This window comes from Fistularia commersonii, chromosome 4 (genome assembly GCF_037954325.1).
Source record: "Fistularia commersonii isolate RoL2024-O1a breed Wild chromosome 4, RoL_Fcom_v1.0, whole genome shotgun sequence".
In the NCBI taxonomy this organism is placed as follows: Eukaryota; Metazoa; Chordata; class Actinopteri; order Syngnathiformes; family Fistulariidae; genus Fistularia; species Fistularia commersonii.
The window spans coordinates 18,235,863-18,250,963 of record NC_141287.1 but is presented as its reverse complement, the minus strand read 5'-3'; the positions used below and the strand labels follow the sequence as shown (position 1 = coordinate 18,250,963).

At 40.2% G+C, this 15,101-nt stretch overlaps 1 protein-coding gene across 6 annotated transcripts in view; it reads left to right on the top strand.

Annotated features, from left to right (window-relative positions):
• The window catches only part of rapgef4a (Rap guanine nucleotide exchange factor 4a), a 31,179-nt gene extending 17,308 nt beyond the window's left edge, over positions 1 to 13,871 (top strand). For 4 of the 6 annotated variants that reach the window (XM_086145731.1, XM_086145736.1, XM_086145734.1 and 1 more), the window contains 26 exons: positions 2,147 to 2,211; positions 3,250 to 3,300; positions 3,411 to 3,517; positions 4,737 to 4,858; positions 4,959 to 5,142; positions 5,236 to 5,320; positions 5,694 to 5,754; positions 5,892 to 5,968; positions 6,043 to 6,189; positions 6,831 to 6,934; positions 8,288 to 8,373; positions 8,692 to 8,770; positions 8,849 to 8,999; positions 9,507 to 9,595; positions 9,687 to 9,717; positions 9,794 to 9,872; positions 10,085 to 10,231; positions 11,066 to 11,163; positions 11,502 to 11,627; positions 11,751 to 11,929; positions 12,325 to 12,415; positions 12,501 to 12,551; positions 12,721 to 12,808; positions 12,952 to 13,016; positions 13,102 to 13,156; positions 13,235 to 13,871. In XM_086145731.1, the coding sequence (XP_086001857.1) occupies positions 2,147 to 2,211; positions 3,250 to 3,300; positions 3,411 to 3,517; positions 4,737 to 4,858; positions 4,959 to 5,142; positions 5,236 to 5,320; positions 5,694 to 5,754; positions 5,892 to 5,968; positions 6,043 to 6,189; positions 6,831 to 6,934; positions 8,288 to 8,373; positions 8,692 to 8,770; positions 8,849 to 8,999; positions 9,507 to 9,595; positions 9,687 to 9,717; positions 9,794 to 9,872; positions 10,085 to 10,231; positions 11,066 to 11,163; positions 11,502 to 11,627; positions 11,751 to 11,929; positions 12,325 to 12,415; positions 12,501 to 12,551; positions 12,721 to 12,808; positions 12,952 to 13,016; positions 13,102 to 13,156; positions 13,235 to 13,362 (2,546 nt within the window). In that variant the 3' untranslated portion in view covers positions 13,363 to 13,871. Of the gene's footprint in view, positions 1 to 2,146; positions 2,212 to 3,249; positions 3,321 to 3,410; positions 3,518 to 4,736; positions 4,859 to 4,958; positions 5,143 to 5,235; positions 5,321 to 5,693; positions 5,755 to 5,891; positions 5,969 to 6,042; positions 6,190 to 6,830; positions 6,935 to 8,287; positions 8,374 to 8,691; positions 8,771 to 8,848; positions 9,000 to 9,506; positions 9,596 to 9,686; positions 9,718 to 9,793; positions 9,873 to 10,084; positions 10,232 to 11,065; positions 11,164 to 11,501; positions 11,628 to 11,750; positions 11,930 to 12,324; positions 12,416 to 12,500; positions 12,552 to 12,720; positions 12,809 to 12,951; positions 13,017 to 13,101; positions 13,157 to 13,234 lie in introns of all 6 variants that reach the window. The other 2 variants (XM_086145737.1, XM_086145732.1) reach the window with 2 other exon arrangements.
• Positions 13,872 to 15,101: the final 1,230 nt, after the last annotated feature.

The following is a 15,101-nucleotide window of genomic DNA, read 5'->3' as shown; positions in this document are numbered from 1 at the left end:
TAGCGTGGTGCATATGTGACTTCATATAAAGGAGAAGACTACCATGCGTTGTTGACGTCTGTTACCAAATGCAAACTGTATATAAACAGAGGGAACCTGTGACACAAGCCCACGTCTTTACGTGATGGCACACAATGCAGAACAGGTGCAAAGCGGACGCAGAACGTTTGACCTCGGAAAAAGAGACTGGCAGGCGCGGACTCTCCGATTATAGGATCGCACACCTGGCCTCCATGCACAAATTCCTCACCATGTTTTCAGCAGTTGATTTGACATTTATGATGCGGTTAGAAAAAAATAATCTCTAAATTTACTGTAGAGCATCTTCACGTCATGATGTTTAAATCCCGTCATCCCCTATTTTTTGAGGATTATTCAGTTATCGTCTCAAACCTTTGTCGACATGCTTATTTCAACGTTTTTGTGAAAACCCCGAGAGCACCTATCCTCATCCGTTTCAAAGCCCGGCCTCGTTGCAATATGCTTACCTGTGTGCGGCTCTGTGCGTGAATGCAACAAGGATTGGAAAAATTGAAATGTCATGTTATCTGTCCACGAAAAAAGCAAAGTCATTTTCGAAAACCACCGAATCATTTTTTTTTTTTTTCAATTGCGGTTTCCATGTCACCCCGTCTTTTTCTGAGCTTCTCAGCTTGCCTTGTTATTTATTCCTGAAAGAACGAAACATGATATCCGACGACGTTTTTTTTTTTTTTTTTTTTTCGGAGGAAACTCATTTTGGCAGCTGGCTTCTTCAAAGCGTGTCTTTGACATTTATTATCTATGCTTGTCTGAATAGACTGGGGTGGAGCAAAATCCCACTCACCCTGAAGTAATCAATTGAATACAAGGTCATTTGGCCTACTTTCAAGTGTTCTTTAGTAGGCGCCACTTTTATACTATATATTACCTCTGTACGAGCCACATCCAGCGAAGTACCCAGGGGTTCTACTGCATGCACATGCATGAATACACTAAGAGAGAAATCACACAAGCATCACGCAGCTGGAGGCTAGTTTTCTTGTGGTGCATCCGCAGCAGCTCTGTTGCTTTCTGACCGCCACGGCTAAACCACGACATAAATTAAAGATGCTATGAATTGTTTCCTTTGCTAGAACGACACCACTTTTGTAGAGCCCAGATGTTTACACGGGAAGATGTGAGGATCAGCGCTCCGGGTCAGTAGTAGCACTCTACCTGAGTGCAGTGATGCGCCACTTTAATATTAGTGGCCTGGAAATGAGTAGACCCAATACAGAGATCAGAAAACACAGAAGCTGGAGCTCTGAGATTTCCGACCAGATAGCCTTATTTTTTTTTCTTTTTTCTTTCCGGTGTAACGTTGCTGTTCTTCCTTAACGATCCACATAGATCCTGTCTGTTTTAGTGCGCTCCAGTCTCATAACAGAGGGTTTCTCTGCGGATGCAGTGGCGATTGAGCAACCTTTGCAGACGCTGGTGTTTGTCCTGAAGGAGATATTAAAAGCTAGGAGTGAACAAAAGCGCAACTATCTAACACACTATCTCTGGGGCAGGAACATAGAATAATGGAACTGAAAAGAGCGTTTGTTTATCGAGTCAGTAGCCTCTGTAGATAACTTCTTATAATCCCTTTGCTCATGTAATGTATATCCGTGTGTGAGCAACTGGGCCAAAAGAAATCTTCAGTTAGAGTACGAATGACTGACTATCAGTTTAGATTCGCTGCATAAACTTCATCATACCCGTCAATAGAGTAATTCAAAGAATAATCGGAACTGCTTTGTCATAATATGTGACGTTATGGATAAACTTGCCGGATCATAAACTATTTCTCCCCATTTGACCTGAAAGAAAGCCAATAAAAGTGACATTATCTGATGGCTAAACACAAGACATTTGATATTAATGTTGAAAACTAGGTGCAGGATAATGATTTTTATATTTAAAATTTTACACTTGATTTATTTGAAGCTGTTAATATTATAACCATAACATTATTATCCCGAAAAATTCCCCAGTAGTATCTGTGAGTGACTTTGTATTGAATGCGGTGTCGGTGTGATGTTGTTACTAAAAGCGTATTTTACGCTTAAATTACATTTAAAGTACTGCGTCTCTTGTTCATCTCATCTTAATATGTGCTTTTTTTCCCCCCCCCAACCAGGAATGCCGGATAAAGAGAACATAAGCAACAATTCCTTTGTCTCTGTCTCCAAATATCAAAATAAGGTAGTTTTTCAAAATGACTTACACATCTCTGTATTTCACCACATGCCATGAAGGACGGATAGAAGCGATTGTTTATCTCGTTGGTCCCTGTCTTGCAAAAACCTACTTCCAGGCTATAACTCATAGGACGCTGCCATTCTACCTGATGTAACAGCATCCTTAACCTCGTCCACAAATCGCAGAAATACGGTCGGGATGCGAGGTTTTCTCTAAGTCGGTCTAAATATAAACGAGATCACTGCCGTTCTCGTCTCTATCCGGAATATTTCCTGTCCCACGTTTCTCCAGTTGTCATTTCCTGGCCACCGACATGGCCAATAACATACCCTTGCTGCAGATTTATTGTGCTCTGCGCACTGTTGCAGAGAAATTGACACAGTTCGACTGGAACATGGCTGCAAAATCTGTTATGTAAACACATGAAAGATTGTGTATCAAGCATAGCTTTAGTGCCGCTTCAGTATATATAATTAATAACCACAAAGGTCCGGCTTTGGTTAGTGAACGGGCTAATTACTTGTAAATAAAAGATGATACTTTAAATCCTCTACACAAATGACTGCTCCCCAAAGCAAACCGAGTGCATTTTAAATGCCACAGTCCAGTAGCTCTAACCCGTGGAATGAATCAGAAAAAGGGAAACGGCAAAGAGGGGAAATGAAACACTTTTATGAAGTAAGATGCAATATATGTCCAATTAAATGAGTCACTTAAGACCCTGTTAATAGGCCATTACGTCTCTCGGAGGAAATCCACAAAGACATAAGTCCAATTTAAATCACCTGCAAAAACACTTATCAACCGTGAGTCACAGAGAAATCCTTAGAGGAAAAGAAAAGCGTGTTTCATACATAAACCTGTGTAAGATGTTCTTGATGATCCGTTGTGTCGTCTCTTCATTTAATGTAACAGAGTTTAATTCAATCCGCTTTTTTGTTGCGTCGAGGAGGAGCCTCGATGTCATCCATAACATATTTGGTTTTTAATATCAGTTGTCATTCTTTTGTTGGTTTATTTTTTATTTTTTTTATTTTTCAGAAGTCATTCATTGACACTCCCGCTAAACCCAACCCTAAATGGATTTCCCAGGTAGTAATCAAGTCACATCTGTAAGTTAGGGTTAGTCATTACCCTATTACGAAGCAGGAACTCTGCAGGACGCTTCTAAGTTTATATATCATTTTGATTCTCCTGCCTAGGTGCCATCTGAGAAGATCTTGCGAGCTGGGAAGATTCTTCGCCATGCAATCCTTTCCAGAGCACCTCACATGATCCGTGACAGAAAGTACCATCTCAAGACGTACAGGTTAGTTTGTGTTTAAATACTAATGGGAATTCGCGAGAGGCTGCATCATTCAATTTAAATGTCTGCACTTTAAGACAAGTTAATTTTAACCGCATACTTACAAAACTTTTCAAGTTTAGTTGAAAGAAATGGATTTTCACAGAATGAATAAATCTGGTGCTCGACCAGCACTAGAGTACTGAAATAAAGGTCAAATAGACAAAATAAAATAAAAAAAAAAATCAACCTTTAAAAGTAAAATGGTAAAATCCGGCGAAGAAAACTTTAAGGCAACTTTGACGTGCATCTTTTCTACTCAAGGATTCGAAAGCTTTAATCGTGTTATATGAAATAAAGCGTAATCTTGTCATTTGAAATAAAACAAAGGATCCAAAGTGCAGCCATGCTAAAATCAAAGTTTTAATCCAATAACAGTTACTATTAGAGGTTACTCGCATTCCCTGTAGAAAATAAGGATAGAATAGAACCGACGAAAATAAACATATGTGGACACTTTAAAAAAATTACATAATATAAACAAAGGGGGTTTGTACTTTGAATCAGTTATTGAAGACGTTTTTTTTTTTTCATGCTGTATCGCAAATCCTCGAGGGCCTTTAGGATGCATGTGATGAAGTTGGAACCCCCTAATCTTGTGTTTCCTCAGTGTGACACTGAAAGAAGACTTTGTGGCTGCTTTTGTAGGTAGAATCTAAACTGGGCAAATACCGCAGGCGTGAAAATAAAACCCAGAGGGACTCCTCAAGATTTGGAATCTGGAGTTCTAAGTTAAAAACATGGAATATTAAGAACCTGGCAGTCATGATTTTCCCTTCATTTAATGTTTTTTTTTTGTAGTTTGTAATGTTGTTACCAGGAACCTGATACAACAAGGATATTTTCCGTCTCTGTCTGATTTACATGTTTGTAGATATGAAGTTCTCACTTTAGGTTGTGCACGTATGTATTGGTCAAAAGCAGATTCTAAATATGGGTGGCATTTTAATGATTTATCTTGCCACTAAAATTGCTAGCATGGATATCACCTTAGCGTTACCAATAAAAGTATTGATATGCGAACTGGGCATCCTTTTACAAATATAGGCTGCACATTGACAGAACATTCAAGCCTTTTCATTGGAATTCCCAGTTCTACATCAACAATATGAAGTAAGAACAGTTACAACAGTCCGGTTCTTGTGTTTAATCATTCATATATAGACTTGTGTGTTCATTCTAGGCAGTGTTGCGTGGGGACGGAACTGGTTGACTGGCAAATGCAGCAGAGCTCCTGCATCCACTCTCGCGTTCAAGCCGTGGGTATGTGGCAGGTGCTGCTGGAAGAAGGTGTTCTCAACCATGGTGAGATGTTGTTATATCTGTATTTGCACATGTTCATTTAAAACCCCCGACACCATTTTTTTTTTATCTACACCGTTTGCAATGTTTTATGGTGACACAGTGGACCAAGAGCAGAATTTCCAGGACAAATACCTATTCTACCGCTTCCTGGGTGATGAACAGGAGGATGCTCCTTTACCCACAGAGGAGGAGAGCAGGGAGAGCCAAGAGGAGCTGCAGGACACCCTGCTGCTCCTCTCACAGATCGGGCCTGACGCCCACATGAGGATGATTCTGAGGAAACAGTAGGGCTCCAAAGATGAAAATCTCGAAGCAGAGTTGAATAAAATGAATTAGTGAAATTGTGTTTGGCTTCATTACATATTCTGTGCTCACAGTCCATCCGAAAGAACAGAAGATGATTTGGAGATAATTTACGAAGAACTGCTCCACATAAAGGCTTTATCTCACCTATCGACCACAGTGAGTTCAGTTTTTATATACGGCAATGAGCCCTCTTTTGTACACGTTTTCAAGTTAAAGACTGTTTGCGGCGAAGAAATAAATGTAAAGAGGAAGTGAAAACTCACCTGTGGGTGCCAATCAGAAGGCCCAACATTTTAAGATTATAAATATACATGTTCAAATAAAATAAATCGGTTTCCGTCGCTGCTGTGCGGCAAGAACTCCGATGTCAATTATCAATTTCACACCCGCAGGGTTTTTTGACAAGCACAAGCGGAGATTCAGTGCTGCTCACTTTTCAGCTGCTCCCTATTGCAGCTGTAAGTAAAAGAGAATGAATGCTAATATTGATTTTCTCCGAGTTGTAAATCTGTCTCCCCTGCTTGCACAGGTAAAGAGAGAACTGGTGGGGGTGCTCATATTTGAGTCCCATGCAAAAGCAGGAACAGTGTGTAAGTAATGAAATAAATGATCACAAAAACCCAATGGCGCGGTTGAACAGTCGGTTCTTAAGAACCAAATGAATATATTCCGTAGTTGGTGTCAATCAGGCATTCTCATATTTTCTGTATTTCTTTTTGTCTCCCAGTGTTCAGCCAAGGGGACGAGGGTACATCCTGGTACATTATTCTAAAGGGTTCAGTAAATGTTGTCATATACGGAAAAGTAGGTTTTTTTCTCTAGAAGATCGTTCTGTTGCCCCGCTCACGCTTATCTGATCGGTATGAACTGCTCTGCAGGGAGTTGTGTGCACGCTTCATGAAGGGGATGATTTTGGAAAGCTTGCTCTTGTAAATGACGCCCCCCGTGCCGCCTCCATCGTCCTGAGAGAGGACAACTGTCACTTCCTGAGAGTAGACAAGGAGGACTTCAATCGGATTCTGAGGGTCAGTTTCTGTTTTTTTTTTTTTTACCGCCGCTGTCGATGGTTTGAAGTGAAAAACCGTATTGCCCTCTGTTGGCAAAGACTTGGAAATGCAGTCAAATTGCAAATTGTTGTTTGAGCTTAACAAAATATAAGATATTGACTTATCTTCCATTCTCAGCTTTTATCCATAGGTTCTTTTCCAAACGAGGATAAACGTTTGAATTGTTTCCAAACGTTTGAATTTGGGTTGAATTGTCTGCTGAAGCAGATTTGGGAGAAAAACGGTTCTATTGGAAAAGGGCTAAAGCAGTTAAAATAAGTGGAGAGTAATGGACATTAAAATTTAACCGCTGTCTTTCCTTAAATTACATTATTTGCATAAAATTAAATTATCTCCCAAAGTTAAACACGTGACTTTACGTTTCCACTTTTTAAAGCATGGGCTGAAATTTGGGCCTGCATTTGAAACAAATTTGAGGGATATGTTACTCAAGACCGGGAACAGTTTATGAAAACCCATCGAAATATAAGCTGTGTATTGAAAACACGCTCACGGTTATTTTCACTGAAATCCATTTCTGATCACATTCGGGCATCTTTCAAATGATTTTCCAATCAAGACGTATAAACATGCAAGTATTTCGTGTTTTCCTTGTGAAGGATGTGGAGGCCAACACTGTGCGTCTGAAGGAGCACGGCCAAGATGTTCTGGTCTTAGAGAAATGTCGAACCTGTGTCCACGGATCGTCTTCCTCCCATTACAAGTAAATGCACCTACATAACAAACTCGTGTTATTTCAACATTCGTGAGTAACAGTATATTCTAGCTAAATTCATCTTAAAGTGCACTTTAAGCAAACAATTTACTGTTGTGATATAACAAATATTAGTATAATATGGCTTAACTTTGACACATTATACAACGAAACCAAAATAATTATAATAAGACAAGCCATTTTTGGTTGTGTGGAAAGATGAAAACTGACCTAAATTCATTGCTGAATTATGTAGTTACATTTACTTTATTACTTAAGAGACTCTTGGAAAAGAAAATTTGAGATTGTCAGAGACAAAAATGTCACATAGTATTACTTTCTCAAACATAATTCTTACATTTATGTCTGATATCTTAGTCAGCATGCAATACAGAATGACCTCGCTCTGACTCCCAATAATGCATTTTTTAAATACTTTAGCTCAATTACTCACAGCCTAAATTCCACGGACTTTTGAAACTCAACTTCCCCCACCAGGCGTAGCAGCCCATGACCTCTGACATGCTCTCATTATATCCTGGACTCATGTATCACTTCTTTTATGTCACATCTGGAAACCCAGAGATTTACTCTACATTTGCCTTTCTTGCCATTCCTTGAAGTGCATTTAATACAGTTATTATATGTAGATTTTTATTAGTCTGGTTGTTCTTAAGTACCTTAAGACCAATGACACCCAGGAATTAGCTGCATCCTTAATTACATACGCACTTGTTTTGTGATTCATTACATTGTTGATTTTGATTTTGAGCACCTCCATACTTATACTTTGAAAAAAAAAAAAAAAAAAAGGGGATAGCACAGAAAAATCCCATTGACCGCAGCCAAAAAAGTGCTATCTTAATAGAGACATCTGTCACTGCACTCGAGCTGCTGTAATGTAGAAAGACAAATTAATGGTAATGATGGACTATAGCTCCTAGGAGAAAAAGAAAGCCTGGCAAGTCACAATTACACGGTCACGGTTGCCCCCTAATCAACTCCGCTTTTCACACATAACAATGTCAAGGCTGAGTTCTCACCCTGAGTGGGGAACACATAACAAGGCTTATGCATCCCCCACTTGTACCGCGGTAAAAACAACAACCGAGACACTATCTGTTGATTCTCCTTCACGTACAAGATCCATCCGCATTTGTCCGGTGCCTCTCGGCCCGGGCTCTTCTTAATCTCCAACCGGTTAAGAACTTGAAAGTGATTGTTGTCAAGTGACGCGATTGCGGACATATTCAAGAAACACGATCATTCAAGAGTCTCGACGGTGTCATTAAGCATTAAAAAGCAGTATTTCTTGATTAGCAAGGGTTTTACGCTTCTTCTGTTTTTTTTGTGTTGTTTCAGGTACAAGGCAATGTCAGGGACACCGGAGAAGATTTTGGAGCATCTCCTTGAAATGATGCGAATAGATTCTCAGTTCTCAGAGTCAGGTACTGTTCAGTGTAAAACCCTGAGTAGGTCAGATTTGGGTTCGCTAATGGAATCTTCCTGTACGAAGGTCATTTTACTGAAGTGTTCGCTCTCGGGTTCAGCCTCTCCTCCTGCACTGTCCTGTTTGCTCTCATCTAAAATTAACCGCTCATCGCAGAGCTGATGTAATTACACTCAGTTTTACGGATACACATGGTTTTCATTTTCCCGTGGAGGTGACAGTAACAGGGACAGAGGGATTCTCGGGCCACCTTCGATCAGCTCTTACTCTTGGATCGCCTTCGTTTGACCCGACTCGCTCTGTTTCTCTGTCGTAGAGTCAGCCTTAGATGACTTTGTGCTCATGCACTGCATCTTCATACCAAATACCCAGCTTTGCCCGGTCCTGATGGCGCAATATCCTTTTTTTTTTCCAGCAATTCAATGATCTTTTCCATCTGTAGTTTAATGTTCTGATCTTTAACTGCTGCGCACCTACCACGCTCAGGCTTCGCAGGGCACTGAACAAGAGAGGCTGGACTACATTCTCAACAACAAGCGCAGGGTGATCCGCCTGGTCATGCAATGGGCTGCTGTTCATGGAGACCATCTGCTGGAGGAAGACGTCGCTATGGTCTTTCTAGAGGTCAAATAATATCAATAAAGCTTCATAATAGATTACAATGACATCACAATGGCTTTTATTTCTATGTTTTTTGCAATTGAGATATTATAGCAGATGCGTTGTACCTCTGCACCGACATATATTGCTATTTGCAAAACCGCATCATGGATCGGAGATCTACGATCCTCATGAGTGATATCTGTAAAAAATGTCTTTGTTATTGTTCTGTCATTTACATTTTTAATCAGAAATGGGGAAAAAAAAGTCCTTGGCTAACTGAGAGGTTATCTCCCCACCAACCAGTCAGGTTAAAGAACTCTGTTATCTCAATATAAAGCGAATCCAATGTATCTTAATGCACTGGGGGATTTGGTCTTCTTTGCATATACAGTGTGTTACAGCAATAGAATTCTTCTAGTTTGGGATTTTATGTTTTTTCTGCAGGGGTGAGGGTTAGGAATTAGGGTCAGATAGATGTTATACGCTGTTCCTAATGCATTCTTATGTAGAAATGACTCTGTGTTGCAGGAGTTTCTCATGGCGGTGGCAAACGATGCAAAGGCAATTCCACCTCTCAGTGAGCAGCTGACAGAGTTGGAGAGGATCGTAAAGTGCAGGTGTGTTTTTAAATGATTCCAAGACAGTCAATCGTAACCTAATTCGCTTAAAATTCCGAAATTCTTTTTCACCGTTCTTCTCATTTTTCAGTGCTAGAGATTGCAGGTCCACACAGAAAAAGGTACGACTCTATATGATCGACAAACACCCGCGTCATTTCCGTCCCGTCTAACAGAACTCATTTCACTCTGTCACAGCACAAAGTGCTACTGCGGCAGTTCAGCATGGGAGATGAGAAGCTTCAAAAGTGCCAGCCCATCAAGAGTAATGATGAAAGTGAGCATAAAAAAAATATCTGATAAACTCAGTTTGCACAAATGTATTATAGGCTTCCAACCTCTGCAGGGACCTGGAGGAGAGCCGCTGCTCATTCTTGTTGTTTGACCTACTATTTCCTCTGGAGGTTCAGATCGGTATTACAAGTTGATAACATTTTTTTGCGCAATCCCACCTCTCTTTCCCATGTCGCCTCCGTTGGATGCCCTCAGTTCTGTTTAAAGTCTTCTGCTGTGACCACACGTACATCACCATCCGGGTCCCTGTGGCCGCCGCGGTCAGGGAGGTCATCAGTGCCGTGGCCGACAAGCTCGGGTCGGTGGAGGACCTGCTCCTGGTCGGCCTCAGTTCTGCAGGAGGTGAGAGTACTCGACCACTGCTTTTTAATCAAATTAAGGCGAAGAACTCAAGAGGGCATGTCAAGCAGGGGGTAGCGCTAATGAATCACCGTCGGATTTGGTGGAGAATTAATCGCTTCATATTTTCTGATTGCTAAGAAGTGTCCTGTTATGCAGCTTTAAGGCACGATATCAATGGCCTGTTTCTTATGAATACTCAATCGCCTCATTTGAATGGTCTAAACCAGGGGTGTCAAACTCATTTTCTCCGAGGGCCACATCAGCTTAACAGTTGCCCTCAAAGAGCCACGTGGAACGGCTACTCTTCAGCCAAAATAAAGCTAGCAATCACTGCTGCAGTATTTTTGGATACAGCTTTCGTGAACGCATTCTGCCGGCATTGAGGTTTGGCTTTTAATTCTTGGACAATTTGTTGTTTTTCTGGAAGGCTAACTTTGGCATACGTGTTTGGTGTCAAAATGCCGATGTAGATTGTACTCTTGGACAACCGAAACTACCTCATAACGCAAGAGACATATTGTTTTCTCTTCTCGAAGTACAAACGTGTAGTCGCCTTACTATCTTTCTTGAAACAGCCTTCCATCTATATCAGCTTTTCTCAACCCGGACATTTATGGACATGATCGGCATGACTTGTTTTGGGTCAATGCGTTTGACTCTTATTTTAAGACGTTAAGGGCGGGACATATCAAATGACAAGGCGGGCCTTATTTGGCCCGCGGGCCTTGAGTTTGACACATTGGGTCTAAAATGATTGTGTGCAAGCGAAAAATTCCATAAAACTCAACCAAATTAAATGTTTTGTCTCCCATCTTGTTTGTTTTTGCTGAACAGAGAAAGTCATCTTCAAGCCCAGTGATGTTTCCGTGTTCACCACACTCACCATAAACGGACGTCTGTTTGCTTGTCGAAGGGATCAGTTGGACGCTTTGGTGCGTTGAAATCACAGAAGGCAGATTCTCATCATACAGATCACGAATAGACTCCCTGGTGTTCCTTGCCCAGCTTAACATTTGTTCCTCTCAATGTCATTTTAATAAAATAATAACTTTTTGTACTGATATTTCAGGTTTGAATTAAACATCTCTTAGTTGTTTGTAGAGTTTCTGTAAAAGTAAAGTAAATGGTCCAGCTTACTTTTACATTCATCATCCATTTTGGATTGTATACTGTGTGTTGAATATAAATAATATACACAGATTCATTAAACATGCCCATTACATGAATATCACGTTACAAAGATTACTTAAATTTTCTTATTGGATTACAGACCCCGGTACCTGAGCAGGAAGGTCCTTCTACAGGGTCACTAGCCAGCTTTGACTGGATGAGCTCTAAGGATGTAGCGTACCACCTGACTGTATATGACTGGGAGCTTTTCCATTGTGTGCATGAGGTACGTCTGAAAAACTTGCTTTAATTTGATATTTTCATGTGATCATGCTAGCTAGATTGACATTTAATATAAAAAAAAACCAAACATATTTTTACTAATGTTTTCCTACTTTTTTTCCAACAGCTTGAGCTCATCTACCACATATTTGGGAGACAAAACGTTAAGAAAACTACAGTGAACCTGGATTTGTTCCTGAGGCGGTTCAATGAAATCCAGTTTTGGGTGATCACAGAGGTCTGTCTCTGCTCTCAGCTTAGTAAGAGGGTGCAGCTCCTCAAGAAGTTCCTTAAGATTGCTGCTCAGTAAGTGGATCCGGCGATACTTTTTCGCTCTTTTTTTTTGGGATGCCCAATCGTCTGATGTCCAGGATGGTGATTTCGGTTCAGATCAAAACATTTTTAAATTGATCATCTCTGATTTTATTTAACGTCTACTGTTGCCTATTGTATGTGCTGAAAACAGGTAACACAGTTTGCAGTAGGATGGCATTTCTGCAAGTAGCATTGTTAAATACAACTCATTTAGTTTTCTTATTTGTAAGCAATTACAATGCTACACTAAAAGAAGTTGCGATAAAGGAGTTAGATTCCATGGAAACAAGAGAGAATCGGGATAAAGGAACTAAGTATTGTGACAATGATATTTTTCCCGCTTTGGGTCATTTCGTTTCTTTGCCTTTTGTTGTTTTCTGTCAAAGCTGTAAGGATTACAGGAATCTGAATGCCTTCTTTGCCATCATAATGGGACTAAGCAACCCAGCGGTGAGCCGGCTGAGTCAGACCTGGGAGGTCAGTCCACGTCTACAATAAGTGCTATGCACGTCTGTGCACAACCAAACCCGCTCTAACCTCTGCCGTCTTTGTGTGTTCGCAGAGACTCCCGAGCAAATTCAAGAAGTTTTACGGAGAGTTTGAAAACCTGATGGTAAATCGAATCATCTCCAATAAAACGCTCAGTCGTGGTATTTTATTCGAAAAGAAGATTTCGCGGGGGGCTGTTGAGCGTCAACGAATCGAGCACAGGTTTAGCGGCAGGACCTCTTTGGAGACTTTTACCACAGTGACGGTAAAGCAAAGTGTGACTGTTTCCGCAGGACCCGTCCAGGAACCACAGAGCGTACCGACTGACCGTTGCCAAGCTGGAGCCTCCCATCATTCCCTTCATGCCACTGCTGATTAAAGGTCCGACAATAATATGTCTGATGCCGTGCCGTTTCCTTCAATCGCTCTCAACATTTCACATATTGACTTCTGCTACATTATTACTCACTGTGTTCTCTTGTTGTTTTTTTTTTTTTGTGGGTTTGTTTCTTTCTCTATCCCAGACATGACTTTCACTCACGAAGGCAACAAGACGTTTATTGACAGTTTGGTCAATTTTGAGAAAATGGTGAGGCTCTCGAGGTGCAGGTCATTGCCGAAGCCATTCAAATAGTCTCTGATATCTGTCGCTGATGATCGTTTTTGTCTTGTAGCGGATGATAGCCAATACGATGAAGATAGTGAGATTCTGCAGGAGCCAGCCTTTCAGTAAGTCCCGAGCTGATCACCTCATAGGAAATTTGTCATTGTCATTGATTCACATGGCTCCCTTTTTAATTGACTCAGGCCCAGAATCACCTCTGGCGAGCAAGAACCACCCGGAAGTACGGAGCTACGTACGCCAGCTCAGCGTGATCGACAACCAAAGGACATTAACTCAGCTCTCGAACAGACTTGAGCCTCGCAGATCTTGAAACCGATGGGTTGCAGAGATGGAACGAGCTAATGCTGCTTCACTTCATGACGTCTACTGGCATCGGTATGAGTTTTACTCCAAAACTGACAATCATTTGGAGGACAACGGTAATCCATGAAGTACCTCTTACATCACTGCTATGTCTTCAAGTCAGACAAGAATCAGGAGAAGAAAGCATTTTTTGGGGGGGCGGCAGCAGTCTTCAATTTATCGTGTACCATTTCTGTTACAAACACTATGTGATGCTTTCAAAATTGCTGTCTGGATTTTCCTGATATTCAGTTGTTTCTTATCTTTTGTATCGATTAATATTTATACACATGTGAGTTTGTGAGATTGTTTTGTGTTGTAAATTGCAAAACAAATATTTATTTTGCCACCAGCATGCAAATGGTTATGACTGTTTGGCTTTTTATTCATCAAGTGCATTTCCCTTCAAAAAGCCCAAGATGAAATATATATCTAAAAAATTCTGGTGTCCTGTAAAAAATAAATATTTTACATGCATATGGTTGTTTTGTCAATAGTCTCTTTGTATTACTGTGTCATGTTTGTTACCATAAATCATGTTGCATTACACATTGACAGTAGTTTGCAGGGGGCATTGGAACAATCATTTCTTGTTGAATAATATAGATACTCTTTAGGAAACCTTTTTTTTTCATTATGCAGATATAAATGCAAAACTTTCGGAACAACATTTTGTCTCAGGGATATTCACCGGTATGTTAATGGTTACAGAGGTCAGCAGGATTTGAAATTCATCAATGCATCATGATATTGATGTTGCGACATAAAATGCATGTCACAGAGGTATATACTGGAACAGCTGTTACCGTACATTTGTTCACAGTAATCAATACGGCACACTCAGAGGAAAGAAATGGAATGTGACTTATGAGTACGTTAAAGAGAGAAATAATGTAAATCAGCAGTACCGAGTTCTGAGCCGGGACCCACCAGAGGACCTTGGGACGCCAATGTCTCTTCTTGTTGCCTTTTTTAAAGTACCGGTACACAATGCACAAATAAACATTCGGAAATCGTCTCCAAGAAGATGTAGTGAAGGCATTTTGAATTAACTGTCCCTGGAAGACTGTGGCAAGTATTTGAATGTGAGACAGAATTATTCTCATATCTTATATAGACATTCAAGTCTTTGAAAATGAAAAAAAAGGAACCCCTTCTTCCTTTAAGAAGAAAAAAAGTTATCACAAGCGGTGTATGCTTTTACAAAGATGTATTCAGTGTTTCAGATGACAATTACATTGAGCCAGGGGACATTAAACCTTCTTGATCTGTCTGTGAGAACTTACCTCTATAGATGTGCCTTAATATGTCATGAATCCAAACCCAGATTTCATTAGTTTTTCCATCCATTTCTTTTCATCTCAGTCAGTCCATTCCTTTATAATTTGTTTTATAAAGGTTGGCTTTTTTATAAAGTTTTTTTTTTTTTTAAAAGGTTTTTTTATAACTTTTAATTTATATTTTTTCATTAAATCAAGGACATGCACAGGCCTTGCACTTGAGTACAAACACAGGAACATGCAAACAAAAGCAATATAAAGAGTGACCAAAGTACTTCTTACTTCTCATATAGAATTTTACTTCTTTGTAAATAAAAAAGGAACCCCTTCTTATTTTAAGAGGGAAAAAAGGCCTCACAGTTGAGAAAAAACACGAGAACATGCAAACAAAAGAATACGCAATATAAAGAATGCCCACTAGGGGGCG